The 18,650-nt window shown below is 41.8% G+C and overlaps 1 protein-coding gene across 3 annotated transcripts in view; it reads right to left on the reverse strand.

The window, feature by feature from the left end:
* Positions 1–18,650, reverse strand: part of DPP10 (dipeptidyl peptidase like 10) — a 427,741-nt gene that overhangs the window by 304,365 nt on the left and 104,726 nt on the right. For all 3 annotated transcript variants that reach the window (XR_006284806.1, XM_043525123.1, XM_037912763.2), the window contains exon 3: positions 16,677–16,772. Coding sequence is in view for 2 of the 3 variants with exons in the window: in XM_043525123.1 (XP_043381058.1) it covers positions 16,677–16,772 (96 nt within the window). In the remaining variant the exon portion in view is untranslated. The remainder of the gene's footprint in view (positions 1–16,676; positions 16,773–18,650) is intronic.

Raw genomic sequence — 18,650 nt, forward strand, 5'->3', positions numbered from 1 at the left:
AAGCAAAATTAGCCTGTGGAACTCTCCACCACAAGATGTCATTGAGGCCAAGACCATAGCAGGAGTCATAAAAGGATGGGACATTGACAGAAATCACAAGCAATACCAAGAATTTACAGTGATAACAAGAACATCCAGAGCTACAATCACAAGGACTAAGAAAAAAAACATTGGTTTGGGGTGAGGAAGAAACTTTCCCTGTCAGGGAAGAGGAGTGAGGGAAGCGACTCCAATCCAAAAAGTGGTGCTGTGTGCAGCAGCAGCAGGAGCTGAACACTCTGCTTGCCAGTCTGTGGGGCAGACGAATAGCTGATGAACAGAGACAAGCACTCAGCTCACCCACTAAAATGCACAGGCAGTGCCAAGCAATGGAGTAAGGCAGTGGTTCTTACCTTTACTGCAGCCTGCACCCCTTTGGTTCTCAGAATATGTTCTCACACCCCTTATCAAAAATTGTTGAAGTAGCTCAGTTCTTTAAACCTAGATATATTTTTGTTTGTATATTACAGTAATCGTTAAAAATGTATAATGTTAATAAATACATAGGTTTGATGAAATAAAGGAGTTGTACTTACGTGCCTGTGCTTAATTTGTGTTTTCGATGATTAACCTTCTAAAAAAGTCTGGCCTGTCTCGCACCCCCAGAAAGGGCATCTCACATCCCCAGGGGGTGCATGCACCCCAGGTTAAGAACCACTTCAGTAGGGGAACCCTAGGAAACAGTCCAGTTCCTTCCACTGGCTGCACACACAGTAATGGGAAGAAAGATTCCACATGGGAAGAGGTAGACAGGACACTGGGGAAGATATCCCTGTTGTGGAGACTAGACACAAAGAGGAGTGGTGGGGAATAGAGATCATAGGTGGGAGATAGAGTGAAGAGGGACAAAGGGAGCAACAAATACAAGCATAAGTGACAGGACAGGGGGAAACTTACAGAGCAGTGGGGCATGGGATGGGGGGGAAGGATACACTACTGGTGGGGACAGAAGCACAGATACTGGGGAGGACAGAATAATGGGGGAAGACAACAGACAGATGGCGGGACACAGATGGGGCATCATTTCAGACAAATTCTGGGGTGAGGTTGTCAAAGTTTCATCAGCATATAGAACATTTTATGTGATTATATTATATCCTATAAAGTGGGGCGGGGGGGTGAGTAGAAGACATAATGGAGCATATAGACCCATGAGAAGTCTGGAATGGGGGAACAAAGTCAGAGGGGCAACTGTCTCATAGCAAATGATGCCCCTGAACGCAGGCAGATATGGGGGACACAGGCACTGGAGGAAAACATGCAAACAGAGGTGGGAGGATGTGAGCAGACAGACCAGCATGGCTCTGGGGTGGAAAACAAATGAGGCACTGCACTATATATAAATACGTGCAAGAAAATGCACACATACCTACATACCTTAAGTGTGTTGTCTACACTTGAATTTTAAGTTGTGGTTTAACATGCTTTAATAAGCAGCATGTGGTAACTAACACGAACACTACAAATTCTCCTGGAGACCAGAAACCAATGTATGTTGCTAATCATGTTAACATGATTCGGAACAAATGTGTGTGAACTGGAACAAACATTTGTGTAGGGACTATAGTAGAATATAGAATCACATTAGTTAACACATTGAACACAAATAATAATTCAAGTATGGACAAGTTTGATGCACAGACATACCCACTTTTATTATAGACATTTGGGACTTGGTAGTACTGGGAAGGCGGGCTCACGAAGAGGAGAATGATGCTCATCTATGGAGCCAGCTCTTTGTCCTCTGAAGCTTTTGTATGAAAATTACTCTACTCACTATCCAGTTCTCCCTACTTGATACAGATTTGCCCGTAAATTAAATAGTGCTTTCCCAAGGAGTATGGATAACAGTAATAATACAGCCTATCCAGCTAAACAGTTTATATTAAAGGCTGTTTTCTGAGCCAAAAATTTAATTCTACAAAAATGAAAGTCCCCATTTTTCAGGGACATTGCTATGGCAACCAGAAAACTAGCCTTAGTCTGTTCACTGCGCTCAAGAGAGCTTTCTGTCAACCAATATAGAGAAGTGAGATTTATTGAGGTGTCTAGTCCACTCTTCTATAGGTTCATGTTTAGAGTGACTGTACTTAACCCTTGGATGTTATACTGAGGTACACAAAGATGTTTTTGGAGACCGTAAGCCATTTTGCTATCCTTGTCATCCTAGTTTAGATACAACGCATCACATGATTGATACTTACAAAATATTCCCCCAGGCAGCAGTGTAAGTGTATTGATCAATTTGTTAATTCTTAATGCTTTGGGTTGTAGAATAAATCTAAAATCAATATGAACATTAATTTAAAAAAAGACTGGGATGGAAGAATACTTGAGAACTCATCGTATTTTGACTGTACTACTGAAATGTAGTTTGATCTTCTACGAGGTGGACAGGATGACTTTATTTTTCTTAATTTATTTTCCATTCTATCGGCCTTGCCCCATTCCTCATTAACTTTTGGATCAGCCCCTGTATAAGTGAATGCAAAAGGAAATAAATTGCTGTAGTAGACAGGGATTCTTTGGAAAGTAAATTTTGAAGTAGCCCATGCAAGAACTGTTCAAGAGGGAAATGGGTTAAAGAAAAAAGGGCCAGACAGAATATTTGCAACCAGAAGCAGAAATGATAAAGGGAAGAAGGGAGGCATGTATGGTATAAAAGAAGAGTCAACATCCTTTGTGTGATCTATTTCTTCCTTTATACATCAAAGGTCACCCCTATTGCAATCTTTTGTTTGTGTAGAAAGATCAGGAAAGGCAGCGCTTTTTCAAAATATGTGCTCTAAGAAGCCATTTGCAAAATACAATGGTGAGACAAGTTAATGGCCCTGAATACATAACACTATTTAATGCTGGTTAATGATCATTAATACTGGCACGACTATCGATGTAGCAATAGGGGCTTAACATAGCTGGTTTCAGCAGAAATTACCAGAGATCCACATTTAAGCATGCAAGTCATGTGGCTCTTTATAGCCAGGGAGTTTTATGGGAGGGGAAAGAACTGTTATGCATGCAGCAAAACCCAAAGAGTTGGGGGTCAGTTCTGCTAGCTGGTGCCCCCTCTTCTGGTGGTGTCTCACCGCCATCACTTCTGCTCCAGGGACCCACATCACTCCCAGGATGGTGTCGTCGTCTTCATGACACAGCCCTCTGGCTGTGCTGCGCTCTGTGCTCCCCCCTTCCAGGGGAATGTACCACAGTCGAACTGTCCAGCCCACTTCCCTCAGTGACATCTGCAGCCCATTGTCTGGCCACTTCCTCAGTGGCGAGGGGTGCGGGGACCGGGGCTGCCCACTACTCCAGGTCCCGGCCCAGTGACCCTGTAGTTGGCCGCCACTTCTGCATCCCCTCCAACTCCTCAGTAGATTTCTCTGGCCACTTCCCCACAGTCCCAGCACCCTCTTTGCCCTTGCCTCAGGGCCTCAACCTGCAGATCCCTACAGCCCGCCAGGAGCTGCCTTTAGTTCTCCAGGTCTCTACCTGCAACACTGCTCTGTCCAGGGTGCTTGCTGCCTTCATCCTGCAAGGCAGCCAGTTCTCCTCCCTTCTCAAGCTCCAGGGAGTGGCGCTCCATAACTCCTGGCCAAGACACTATTTGAGATATATCTAAATTTTAGATGACTCAGCTCCTATTTGTGCACAATGGCCACACTCTGACCTAGCCACTTAGCTTTCATTTCATTCAGGCAAGCCGAAGACATTGCCCTCTTAACAGCATATGTTAAAAATTACATGTGCAAAGCATACAAATGTACTTTGCGCCAAGTGCATGCCCAATTGTCCATTTCACAATTCCAGCTCAGATCCATCTTTTTTTGGGAACTTAGAAGTATTTGTTCTTTTCATTGCTGAGCAGAACAGTGATTTCTTGCATTCTGACCTGTCTCCACTGGCAAGCAGCCCTGCATGTGTAACGCCAACAGACCCCTGGTTGTCAGTGCACAGGATTGAACGGGGAGCCCTGGAGCTTAGTGCATGAGCCATTACCACATGGGCTAAAAGCCAACTGGCGGTAGATCAGACTCATTAATTGTTCTCTCCTAAGTGGTCTCGGTGCCACTAGATGGGACAGAACACCACACCCAGGAGGTATGTGGGTTACATAGTTCCCCTAGCTGAGGAAGCACATCCTGAGCTTCAGAGACTTCCCAAGTGAAATCCCGGACGAGCCCCCACTTGTAACACCAATAGACCCATGGTTGTCAGCAGGAAGGATTGAACCAGGGACCTCTAGAGCTTAGTGCATGAGCCTCTATAGCATTAGCTAAAAGCCAACTGCCTGTTAGCTAAGACTGTAGAGCAGACTCATTTTATCTCTCTCTCTAAGGCAGTGGTTCTCATCTCATCTCTGATCGCAGCTCCCACTGGCCGCAGTTCGACGCTCCAGGCCAATGGGGGCTGAGGGAAGTGGCGCGGGCCGAGGGATGTGTTGGCCGCCCTTCCTGCAGCTCCCATTGGCCTGGAGCAGTGATCCGCGGCCAGTGGGAGCCGCAATCGGCCAAACCTGCGGACGTGGCAGGTAAAGAAACCAGCCCGGCCTGCCAGGGGCTTTCCCTGAACAAGCGGCGGGCCGGCTTTGAGAACCACTGCTCTAAGGGGTCTCGGTGCCACTAAATGGGACAGAACACCACACCCAGAAGGTATGTGGGTTACATATGCTCAAGCTCAGACAGAAAAACTTCTACTTGCCCCAAATGTATTGGAAGAATCTTCACTGCAAAAACTGCTAAATGGCTCAGCCATTGCTCCAGTTTCCAGGGATTTACAGGGCTATGAGAAAATGTAGTGTGGGTCACTCACACTGCGGAATCTGAGTGTGCCATGCTTTTCATACCGACTTCATTTTACTGCCCAGAATTCTGAGGCAAACATAAGAATGATCATACAGATCTTTGTGCACAATGCCTAACTCATCTTTTATTTTCTTTTATGAGGAGTTTCCCGATGAAAAAAAGCCTGCCCTGAATCACCTGCAACAGAGAAAATTCGCTGCATGTTTGATCATCTCTCTAAATAGAAAAGCTATTAATGCAATGCTACTGGAGGGTGATGGGCACATTTAGGGTATGTCGACACTACAGCTGGAAGCGTGCTTTCCACCATGAGTAGCCAGACGTGCTAGTTCTGCTTGAGTGTAGCGGCCATGGGTAGCGGCTCAGGCTAGCATTCTCACTACATACCCAAGAGAGACCAGGCAGACTTGGACTCAGCCAAGTAGCCCAAGCTGCCACCTGTGTAACCCCAGTCTACACTGCTTTTTGTAGCATGTCTGTCTATGTGTAATGGCTGCAGTGTAGACATAGACTTAGAAATAGCTGAATGGGAAACCACTATATCATCTTCTTTTGAAGATGCTATACAGGTATCAAGAAGCAATGATGAAGCACTTCCAGCTAAATCATTCCTTTGCATGCTGAATTAAACAGACACAAATCTATGAAAAAAACACTGAATAATTTGTTCATCTGTGCTGGAATAGAATTTTAGTCACAAACAAAAGGGATCTTGGTATAAAACACTATAAGGATTCCATGAGTACAACATAAATACAGTTTAAAGACACTGGGTCACATTCATCTTGGGATAACTCCATTCATTTCAATGGTGTTTCACCAAGGAAGAATAGGACCTATTCTTGTCTCTCATGGGATGAGACCGACCTAGGAAACCACAGTAAAGTCCTTATGCCAGAAATTGTTGGTACAGGTTAGCAGGAAAAGGAGAGCTTTTCTCTAGTGGAGCAAACAGAGGAAAGCTCAGAAAAGAGGACTTAAAATATATGATCAATACAGGAGTTTGAGGTCAAAGAGTGAGTTGGGCAAAATTAGGCACCTGCTCCCTTGATTTCATCCAGGCACAGTGAAAACATTTCTGACCTAGGAAGATGGAATGAGCTAATAACTATCATCTCTGCACAAAGGAATTATACAACAGAGCAAAAGGAAGGTCTGAAAAGTCTTTGCTTTGGAAATATTTGTGTGTAAAATGGTTTGTTTTGGAAATGGTTTCCGAACAGGCTATGCCTGCCAATATTTGTGGAATATACAGGGATTTTATACTGGGCAAGCAGAGTAATAAACCTTATTCTAAAAATAAAGCTTTAGTACAAAAAAAGTTTCAGGGGATTGATTCTCTCCAGAAATCTCTTATTAAATTCGTGCATTTTAATTCTGCTCAGTTAGAGGAAGAAGAGAGCAGCCAACCATGGGGGGACAAATCTATCTATCACCAAGAAATCTAAGCACTGATTACCTATCTAAATCCTGCCCTCTCCTCTGCAGATGTGTTAGGGCCCAGACTGAGAAGAACAGTTGTGGTTCTAGTGTGCCAGGGAGCTAAGCATTCCTCATCCTTTCCATGGACTACAGATGTACGGAGATTGCATGTGCACAGCTAGGATAGGGTGGAGGGTCAAAAGATTACCAGCTAAATGCATCCCCCAAATTCCCCCCTGCAACATGGGGCACAGTAGCTGCCAAACATGCACTACGGCTATTCCGTGATATGGGAGGTGAGTGTGGAAGAGAAAGATTTCTTCCCTATCCTAGCCCAAATTCAGCAAAGCATTTCAGCATGTTTCAGTTTGAGCACATGCCTTTTTCCGTCCCTGTTCAGTGAAGCACTTATGCACATACTTAAAAGCTTTTCTGAATCAGAGCCTGAGTCTCCAGACAAGATACCAGGGCACAGCCTGCATACCCCAGCTGCCTAAGATTAGCATTCAGATCTAAGTGCCTTTTCCTACATATTTTGTTCTGAAATAAGAAAAATATCATAATTATAATGGCACTACTCTTAATATAATCTGGAGAATGACACGGAGGTGCCAGTGCTTCCTGTTGCACATAGGAAGGGAATATGAAAAGTTAGATTTATTACTCAGACAGCAAAAATGTGAGCTAACTCCACTTTTGCAGAAAGAAGGAAAGCAAAGAGCCATGAAATGGTGTCATCAGAAGGCACAGCCCCACTCCACTACGAGAGAGACAAGCATTATAGTAATATGGAAAGGTCTGTGGTTGCTGTTATCACTGATGTGAATAGTTTACATATATAGGGTAACAGTTACAGTCATCATCTATTATTTGTATGATGGTTGCACATAGGCGCTCCATTCATGGATGCCATTGCACTAATTACTCCGCAAACACAGAACGGAAACACAGGCCCAAAGAATTTACAATCTCAGTATAAGTCAGGAGACAATGTGGTAGATGCAGACAGATGTAGGAGAGCTGTCAATATAAAAATTTATTTAGCAATATAGAATGGTTTGTGCAGAGAAAGTTCCCTTTTATTGCTTTAATGGCCTACCCTATTTTAGTTTTAATTAATGCATACAATTTTTAAACCCCAGTGCAGTACTGTACTCTATGTACATTTATATAGACAAAAGTTAACCAGGCTATTTCTTTGCCATTTCAACTCAATATCTCCTTTGGTGGCGATGTGCTGCCAGATTTAAGTACTTTGTATCAGACACTGGCAACATTTAAAATTTTCACTTTTTATTAAAAAACTGAAAATCAATATTGCTAAGGGAAAATGCACTTTCATTTAGCATCTTCAAAGCTATGCCGGACAATTTGTGTTCTTCTTGGAACCACATGCTCTTTCAGATAACATTGACTGTTCTGATCACCAAGTTCGCTATCACCATGGCTTTAAATACAGCATAGGACATAGGATTTACAATTAAAAATACCTGTTTAATAAAGTAGTATGGGATTGTTTTTAGAATAAATCTTTCACATTACTAAAACAACTAATTTTTTGTTCTGTTCTCAACTATTGTATATGAATTCTAGGGGGAAATCATGGTGTATTCATCAAGCATTTTACAGTATCTATACAGTCAGCTATGAGCACATTACTCACTTCTAGGAATTCTACTGATGTGTGAACATTTACTAACCAACATGTATGGACCAGGACAGAAGCAGAAGAATATGCATAGGTGTTTAGTTATTGCTATTAGCACTGCAAGCACCATGACTAATAAGCAACTGTGTTGTGTAGGCTGACAGCGGTTAGGTTTTAATTGCCTCTTTACAAATTTCTGCCAAACCGGTTAATAAACCTCAGCTGAAAAGAAAGAAATCAAAAGTAATGTTTTCTCAGTCCTAATTTTAAAGTAAACTGAAAAGCTTTTTAAATAAATGCAAACACCTGCGTAAGATAAAAGATACAATACATTTAAAATACAACATGTTAGTTTCTATTTGTTCTCCTCATCTGCCAAGACAGTAGTTCAGAGTTTTGTATTTCTTTGGCAGAGCTAATGATCCCATGGCAAGCAGGACAGAGAGCAGCATTAGACATCTGCATTGTTTTTAATTCTTGCACTGGAAACACAGGATCCAGATACTAATCAGAAAAAGAAAATAAACTAAAATTAATTTGTTAAACACAAATCACTTTTTCAAAAGCCCATTTACATATTCTGCTGTTGATTTAAGGCTACATCCTGCAAATGAGGTCTGTAAGTACCAATAAAAGGAGGTAATTTCTGATAGTAGATGGCTCTTTGAGGGCTCAGTAGAGGGCTGGAAGTTGAACCTAGGTATGTTCAGACTAGAAATTAGATGGATATTTTAAAGTGAGTGGAATTAACCATTAGAACAATTTACCTAGAGAATACCTCAGCTACAAGTTATGGCCTGGAGGCAAGAATCTCTTGTCAAAATTCTATGGCTTGTGTTATGCAGGAGGTCAAATTAGATTATCATAATGGTTCCTTCTGGCCTTAAAATATATTCAGTAGGAAAAAATTACCCTAACACAGAGATAAGGTTGCTTGGTGATGTGTCGTCTCTTTGCAGAAGCAAAACTCAAACTTCTGAAAACCAGCAAATGCAAAGTTAAGTTTGCCCATGCAACCTTAACTCCGCCCTATCTCAGCAATGCACCAAGATATCCCATTAATACACATACCTTTACTCTGCCAACCCCACAGTTGCTGAAGAGTACCAGCTCTTCACCTCCTTTTACAATCAATTCACTTTCACACACAGGACCAAAAAAAATAAAGTTGTCATGCCACTTTCCTTCTTGTTCCCCTGGAGTTGGCAATAGCCAATGGGAATTATTTGCACAAACTCCAAGTGCAGTGAGTGTGTTAGGTGTACCTACACTAAATAGTGGAGGCAGTAGTTAGGCTTTCTTGGTAAAGGTGGGCTTGTGTTATGAGGACATGTGTAGATTACTTTGAGGTGGGTGAAAGAGCTGAGATTACAATATGGTAAAATCTATCTTTTGCACACTGCAATGTGTGTGAGCTGGGGTGAAAGTAACTTAAAGGACTTACCGGTACTCTAGAGTCCTGAGCAGGGGGGCGTGGCCTTGACCAGAAGAGGCAGCCGGGCCCTTTAAATCAACCCCTGGCCCTTTAAAGCACCGCTGCAGCCCTGCCACTGCTACCCCAGAGGCTCTGGCAGCGGCGCTCGGGAGGCACTTAAAGGGTCAGGGGTTGAGACCACTGCGGGGAGCCCCAGGCCCTTTAAAGCGCCCCCCCCTCCCCGAGCCCTGCTGCCAGAGCCTCTGGGGTAGTGGCAGCAGGGCTCTCGCGGTGCTTTAAAGAGCCTGGGGCTCCGGCTGCTGCGGGGAGGCCCGGGCACTTTAAAGCACCAGCATGGGGAAGCCGGCTGGACCGTACCAGCTTACTTTCACCTCTGGTGTGAGCAAAGGGAAGAGCTGCATGTGTACCTTTAGGATCCAGTATGAATCACTTAAATGCAGAATTGTGCATGTTATGCAATTAGCAGGGCACAGGGACTTTATTACAAATGGTACTGTCAGTAGCAAACCGGGATATGAGAGCAGCTTAAGCATTTATTATCCGCGTGCACGCCAGGTAAAGTGAGTGTGTTAATATCAGGTGTAGCTGTACTGAATGGTGGAAGCAGTAGTTAGCTTTGCATGGTTGAGGTGCACTTGCGACATCTGTGGATTGCTTTGTGGTGTGTGACAGAGCTGTGATACGAGATCTATGTTTTGCACCCTCTGATGTGTGTGATGAAAGGGAAGAGGTGCATGAGTACCTCCAGAATACAGTATGCATCATTTCTCTGATTGTGTGGGTTATGTCATTAGTAGGACATAGGGCTTTTATTACAAAGGATATTATCAGCAGGTTGAAGAAGAGAGAATTGTAATGCTTTAAATGATAGTTAAGCGAAAGTGAGATGAAACTCTGTAAGTGTAAGGGCATTGTAAAAGACTGAAGTGGTTCTTAAAATGTACACATGTAGAATTCTTTCAGGGAAGATTGCGGATTGGATTTGGATACAAATTTTGTATCCGTGCAGGACTCTCAAAACTATCACAACTGCTGGACACAAATCTCTGATTTGATCCAAATCTTCTCTTATGCATTGTATGAGGTGTGTATCAGGAAAAAGGTCCAGATCATTTCTCCCCAAGTGAATCACCACAGTGCCTGGTAGATCACAACCTCTTAAGTTACCACTTAGATGAGACATAGTGGCAAAACATGATGCCAATGCAGGCCACCTCTCTCCACCCAAATCAGCCTGTTGTCAGCAATCCCATGCCATGGTGTACTCCATGCTGTCCCACAAAACTTCTGTAACTTCATTATCCAGGAATCACCCAGAATCCACACGCTGGCAAACCTGGCAGCACACACATTTATTTTCCCTCAGTGGACAAGGTACCTCCGCAGTCAGTTCCAAGCCTCCATGCTACATGTCTTTGGAAATACCACACTAATATGCCCTGAGATCAGGAAGTGCCCACACACTATCTCACCCCCCCCCCACAGCTAGAAAAATACAGATTTTCTCAAACAACCAATCCAAATCTTTCCTATCACCTGTCTTCATTTCCAAGCAAAATCCCTCTCCCTGGTCCTCTATGCCTCCCCTCCACACAGAGACAAAATCCTCTGTCGTGGGCTCCTTCCCACCCAATATAAGAAAATTTTTGGTTAGAACAGCTGCTCACCATTCTGCTGTGTTCACCATAAACCTCCCCATAAAATAAAAACACTTTATATTACAATAGTGACAACTTGCAGCAAGCAACATGAGTTATTCAGTTTTTGTTATACAGATGTACAAAGGTTTGGACAAAGCAAACAAAGAAGTGTCCATGGAGAGGTGTTCGCCAGGGCAATGGCATCTGCACATTTGCTCAAACTTCCCAGGCAGCATAAAGTGACTGCACAGAAACCCTCTCATGGTTTATTCTTTACTGGTGCACACACACACTGTAATCCATCCAGACTGCACATCCATACAAGCAAAAAAGTGAACATGTTCTTAATACCATTTACAACTTGGGTCTCTGAAGAGTCAGTAGGTGCCATGCACTACATTGGATAAAAAATGACGAGTGTTTGAGACCATTTTGACTCACATCACAGCAATAGTTTGATCCCTAGCTCTGCGCAACAAAAAAACCAACCAAACAAAAAAAGCCAATTAGAAAATTTTTGAAAAACAGGTATTTTGTTCAGGAATCATAGCTCTGGAAGCCCTGGCTTAAATGACCCCAAATTTGCTTCACCAATCCTACTCTGAACTCCCACGAGGCATAGCACATTTCAAGAAAAGCCATGCAAGTATATGTATAATTGGGCTCTACAAACCCCTTACTGAGCAGAGGCAGAAGTGGGAGAGGAGCCACTCCTGCCTACAGGCAAGCAGTGTGACCACATCCCCAGGCAGCTGTCAGAACTGCCAGTCATGGAGGCAGGCACCCACCGCTGGAACCAATAAGGGGAAACAAGGTCTTCTATAAAAGAAGAGAGCTCAGAGAAGGAAGGGGAGGCAGAAAGGCCCAAGACAGTGAAGGGGTAACACCCTTGCCTCCAGGAACACAGCCAAAGAGACTGAAGCAGACTGCTAGGCCTCCTTGGAGGCCAGGGGCCAAGAACTGTCCTGACCAGGGACTAGCCAAAGAAAGCCACTTGGGACAGCAGAGACCACTCAAAAGACCACATTAAGGACTGGTGACAGTATGCCTACACTTAAAATGCTACAGCAGCAGAGCTGCACCACTATAGTGCTTCAGTGTAGACACCACCTATGCCAACAGGAGGGTTTCTCCCATTGGCACAGGTAATCCAGTTCCCTCACAGACAGCAGCTAGGTCAACAGGGGTTAGTTCAGCATAGGGGAGTGGATTTTTCACACCCCTAACAGATGTAGCTATGCCAACATAAGTTCCCAGTATAGACCAGCCCCTGGAAGTGACATCCTTTAAACAGGAAGGATAGAGGAAGGATGAAGGGAAAGGCTCCTCTACACAACCATCTGCAGCATAGGAGGTTCTGAAAGGTGTGAAGTGGCCCATTCATCTCAGTGGGATGTCCTCAGCCAAATGAAAACACCCCATGGAGATGAATATAACCTTAAATAAATGGTCTGAGACATATTAACTGCTCCATTCATCTCTGAGCTGTTCAACACTAGAAAATTAGGTCAACCCAGTTATCACTACAAAAGTTTTTTTCTCCTGCTGATAATAGCTCATCTTAATTAATTAGCCTCTTACAGCTTGCATGGCAACTTCCACCTTCTCTGTATGTGTGTATATATAATCTTCTTACTATATGTTCCATTCAATGCATCCGATGAAGTGGGCTGTAGCCCACAAAAGCTTAGGCTCTAATAAATTTGTTAGTCTCTAAGGTAGCACAAAAAACTCCTGTTTTTTTTTTTTCCAGTTACATTGCTCAGTAATTTGAAAAATCCACACCCCTGAGTGATGTAGTTAAACATTGTTCTGGGGACCCAGCTTGTCTTTCAGAGAGGTGGCTTACCCACACTGATAGGAGAACCTCTCCCCTTGGCATAGGTAGCTTTTACACTGAAACACTACAGCAGGGCAGCTGCAGCACTGCCCCGGTAGCGTTTTAAGTCTAGACTAGCCCAAAGCGTATGTTACCATTCCACTCCTGAGTGCTTTAGAGCCTATGATATATATGAAGTATGCCAGTTCTAAGTTCCCCACCCAAAGAAAAAGAACTTCCCCAGATCCTGGCTCACATGGGGACAGGAAGGCCACAAGCCCCCCACCCCCAAATGCAGGTCACATGAAGGCAGATAAGAAGTGGGAGTCCAACCCCTGTAGATGAGCAAAGGCCTTCCAGGTCCTGGCACACACACAGGCGGCAGTGAGCGTGTCTCAGACACTCCAAAGGAACAAGGTCCCAGATCCTATGCGGCAGAGCAACCATTTGGATTTTAGAGCACTGCAGAAAGAGTTGAGCTTTAAAGCATATGAAATGGTGGGAATGGAAATCCTCCAGCCATTTTTTCCCCAGTATTGGCACATGTGCACCATTAAAAAAGTACATTTTCTTAAATACCGTACTCAGTTTGGGTCTCCCAAAGATTTAGTGGATGCCAGGCACTACAACAGATTGAGATGATTTTGACCTGCATCACATCAATAGTTTGATCTCAAACTCTGTACAAAAATCCCACCTAGAAAATTGTTGAAAGATGGACATTTTTTCCCAGGGCGTATATCTCCATGACCCTAGCTTAAATGACCCCAAATCTGGGTCCCTATCCCTATACTAGCCCTTTCTGAGGCATACTAGATTTGAAAGGAATTGTCTAAGTATGTCAATTTTAGAGGACTTAGAAATGTCAGCCATTAAACAGAAGTTGTGATGGAATCTTAACTATGATACCAGTATAATGATGTTATGGAAAATGGAACCAGACACAAGATCTATCCCTTAAATTGTTCAACATGATAGTACAAACAATCGTTTTTCCTGAATAGGACCTCTAACACAGACTTATCCTGCCCACCCTGCTCCTCAGTATCTAGGAGATGACAAAAGCCTTACTGCAACAATACACTGATGACACTCAAGCTATATATCATTGACCATCACTTGGGTGTTAAAATGCAAAGAGGAGATCAGCACTTGGATTAAAAAATAGGTGTTTTAAAAAAAACAGGAGGAAAAGGAGTGGCTAATTAGGTCTCTCTCATTCTGCATATGAAATATATATCTTAATTTTCGTTATTAAAACAAAATATAGAAAAAGAAGAGCTTATCTGAAGAATTACTGGTGCTTCAACAAGTAATGCTAACAACAAATAATCAATTAAACCTAGCAACTAACCCCACGTTTCTTAGACAACAGCCCCTAGGAACCTACTCAATAAGTAAACAAATCCAAACCCCCTTCTCTCATGCGATCAAACTCAGACTCTTCTTCCTCATGAAAGAGACTGCAGATATTAATTTAGGGATGTTAGAAATTTTTTTTTTTTGCTGAGGAATCACTGTATTACTGTACAAATTTCTGGGATTTATACAAATCTATTGCTAATAAAACATAGGTCTTTTCTTTCTTAAAAAGTGCCTAAGTAGATGGAAAAGTTTATAAAATTGCAAGATATCATTAGAGAAAAGATGATTAACTATGATTTTCTGATAATACTAAAGACTAGCTTTCATTAAGTGTGCTTCTTTAAGATGCATCCCACCTCCAAAGCAGCAGTTCTACCCAAAGAACCTTGCACGCTAAGCAAGCATTTATCATTTTAATCTTTTCTTCAGCAAAACCCCACTGCAGTCTAGGGCAGATATTCTTGAGTATGGACTACAGAATTGAGTCCAAAATGACAATACACAAGCATGTACTGTATATAAACAACATTTTATAGAACTCAAAACCAATCATGCCACTTTAGTAAGTTATGTTACCCTTTGTTTTAGGAAAAAAATGAATATTTCATATATCAGAGCTACACGGTACACCTTTATTAAGACCTAGTAAGATAATTAGGCAAGTAATATTAAATATCTGTTCAGTAGTAAGGGAATAGTACTAACAATGAAACTTGCACCAAGGTTCACTTCCAATAAATAATTATCTACCTTAAGTAATCACTTTAAAGGCCAGTGCTGTTACCAATGCAATTTTTTTTTAAGAGGAGGACAAAGTCCACATGCAAAATCAATTGTGTATTTATATGCACGTGCAATTACTTGTACAAGCAGAAGTAGAGAATACTCTGTCTCCATTAAGCCATTGATTTTTGCTAGTGTCTTGAGCAGTTTTTGAAGATAGGCTTCACTGCCTCTGTTATGTTATTTGTGACTCCTGCAGTATTTGTATCCTTGAGTATTCTCTACGTCTCTGGTTCAATGCAATATAATTTTCACTCAAAAATATATTTTCTTAATTAGCGGCACTTGTGTGCAGGCTGCTCACACCATGTGTTTACCGTGAATGAGAGAGTTATTCAGTTTCATGCACAGGAGAAGGACTTAATCAATATTCTATAGAGAAGATTAATTTAATCATAGAGTAAGGTAATTGGAATTGGAACAAACATGGCAAAGCAGGGTGGAGGACGAGACAAAGCAAGGCTCCTTCTTCTCTCTTGCACACCTATTCAGGGAACAGATGCACTGGGAATCCTGGCATTTCCATGAACACAGTTGCTGCAGGTTAGTGCTATTGTGTAGGCCAACCTCCCCATAAATGGAAGGGCAGGGCGAAGGCAGGACTAGGGCCAAGGGTTGGTTCCTCAAAGATGGAATGCATGCTTCACTTCATGAAAGAGCCCACCCGCCGCATCTATTCCCTTGCCTGAAGCAAAACACACCTAGGAACTTCCACTTGGGAGATGCAACTCCACTTCAGTCTCCAGAGAAGGTTGTCAAAGTTAATTCCATTAGTGCCCTTTTACTGGACAATCGGTGTTTCTAATTCTTACTGATTCTGTCATGGAAGCCAGCTTTGGTATCTTTAAATATCTATCTTTTCAACGTGAAGGATAAATCGTTCTGATTACACTTAATTTATAAACTCTGCAGCTACATAAGACTTCCTATTTTCATAACTCTTCTTCAAATACTTTATTTTGCACAAAGCCTATTGTTATTCCTCTGATTATAACATCTTGAATGCTACACAATTATGATGACACAAAGACGGGGAAGGACACAGTGTTATTTGAAAATTTCTTGCTAACGGAAAGAATGTGAAACATTGTATCTGATCAAGAAAAAAAAAACATAATAAAGATTTGAATGAGATGACAAGGACTTTTCAGGTATACGAGTCTTAACAATATGCATTATTTTTAGAACATTGTGCACAATTCTTAAAGCATCTAAACAAACAGAACCTGAAATACAATGCACAGGCATCAGAGAATAACTAGAGCTGTACAAATATGTTGAAGTTCAACATAAAATGTGTTTCCATATGTTATGTGTCAGAACCATTTGCACACCCTGAAGTTTAGATCTGAATAAACCTGTTCCTTCAATGTCTTAATTTTGTTGTAAATCCACAGACAAGGTTCAGTTTTAAAAGAGTTCCTGCATATTCATAAAGGTTCTCACAAGTGATTTGGAACTGCTGGTACAATTAAAAAATGCCATCCAGTATGACCGAGGTGATCTGGATCAAATTCCATATGTAACATTAACACAATACCTAGGTTACCAGATACTTATATAGAGTATATATTAAAAATGAGTAACATATTGCAAACACAACAAAACTTCTAATGAACCAGTGGTGGTTTATGACTTTTTCATGGCTTCACTAATGACAGTGTCTCGATTCATCATAAAAATGCTTCTATCTGCATTCAAACTGCTTGATAATATATACACATACCATTAATCCATTTGGCTTCTGGATTATGAACTATGAACTCTTTTTTGAAGAGATCTTCTAAAGACAATCTGGTTTCTGATGAATTTGTAAGCTCATCTAAAAAGAAACAAAGCAGCACCAGGTTACACATTTAAAAAAAACCTGATATATATCATGTAATTATTGTAAAATTGTTGGGACTTTAGGGGCAGGTCCTACAGCTCAAAAACAAGTAAGACTCCTACTGAAGTCTATAATAATAATGCCTACTTCTTATTTACATAACACTTTTTCATCAGGACATTGCTCATCACTTTACAAAGGAGATAAGTATCATTATTCCCATATTCCCCAGGGAAAACTGAGGCACAAGGGGGTGACTTGCCCAAGGTCACCCAGCAGGCCAATGGCAGAGCTGGAAATAGAACCTAGGTCTCGAGTTCCAGTCCAGTGTTCTAGCCACTAGGACACCCTGTCACCCCAATTCAATGAGCATTTCCTGTATGCATAGTAAAAGATTACAGATATAATGATTACATGTTTTTTCATACAGACTAATAAATCAATTTTTTCAGACTGGTAAAATACTGATTTACAGAAAATGAGAAATTTAGAACAAATCTTACCCGCCATATATCCTAAGCGGTAAGTGAAAAGAAACCCAATATCCTACCTTAACACAAGTTCCTATGGCCATGAGCCAGTTTCAAATAGAGATCATATCTCTCAGTCCCACTAACCATAATACATCACAAGAATAAGAAAATTATATTAACCTTTTCCATTATTATTTCTGTTTAACCGTAACCACTAGATCATATGTAAAAATAATCTGAACAGCCAAATAGCCCATCCCGCCCTCCGCACCATCAGATCTCGGTGGATATGAGCAATCGAATTCTGAGATACAGAACTATATGTGGTACATTTTCTAGGAGTAGAGTGCCCACCATTAGTAAGTCCACATTTGCCAAGAGATTCCACACAATTATTTCACGTGCTCAGCTAAAAGGGAGACCGTGCCATCTCAGATGTTACTAGATGGTAGTGAATGCTGATGTATATTTTTTTTAAAATGTCGACCCCTGCAAACACTTCCTTACTTCCAGAAAGGAAACAGCAGTCAATCCTCATTTTCCTGTGCTGAAACATCATTTATGGAAATAGCTAGTACTTCCAGAAATCTTTTTTTTTTTTTAAAGTCATTAGGTAAATGGACCCATTAATACATGAGATTAAAAGGTATTGCTAACTGAAAGTCATTATTGCTTGTCAGGACACAAATCTCCAATTATATTTATCTTACATGTCCTAGATCACTAGCTGCTTTAGACAAACTTATACGCATAACATATGAAAGAACTCATTGCTACCAGAATATCGGGTATATATTACATATGCACAGTATCATTATTAGCCAAACTACCAGTAGATTACAGCAATTCTCCTCTTTGGCATTGGGTTTTGTCTTCCTACATAACTGACTCCCCTCTGTCTGAAAGTACCTTTTCTGTTGGGTTCAAATTTTGGCTTTGCATATTTCTGCTGATAAATATTTTCAGTGACTTAGGACAGAAAGTCTAGAATCACAACAGTCAAGTAGCAGACCCTTCTCCCTTTGGTTCACCAATATATTCCCTGACTAAAACAGAGAAAAAAAGTCTGCTTTGCAGCAGGAACATCCCGTAATTCACTTAAGGTGCCAATCCTGGTCCCATTGAAGTCAATAGGAGCTTTGCCATTGCCATCACTCTTGCAGAGTACAGGCTGGTTTTAAGTCCATTGAAATCAACCCCTCCCACCCCCCAGATAAAGATCTGTGCTTCTCTTAAATGTTGTCAATACCGCTTGCTTCACCCACTTCTCTCAGTAGTATCCAAGGCCTACTTGCTGTCTTCAGGAAACAACATCTCTCCCCCGGCTCCCTCTTATACTTATCCTTAACAAAATTCAGAGTGAGACCTCTCACTATGCCATCCTTCTGTAATCTATACA

Source organism: Chelonia mydas, chromosome 11, assembly GCF_015237465.2.
Source record: "Chelonia mydas isolate rCheMyd1 chromosome 11, rCheMyd1.pri.v2, whole genome shotgun sequence".
NCBI lineage: Eukaryota > Metazoa > Chordata > Testudines > Cheloniidae > Chelonia > Chelonia mydas.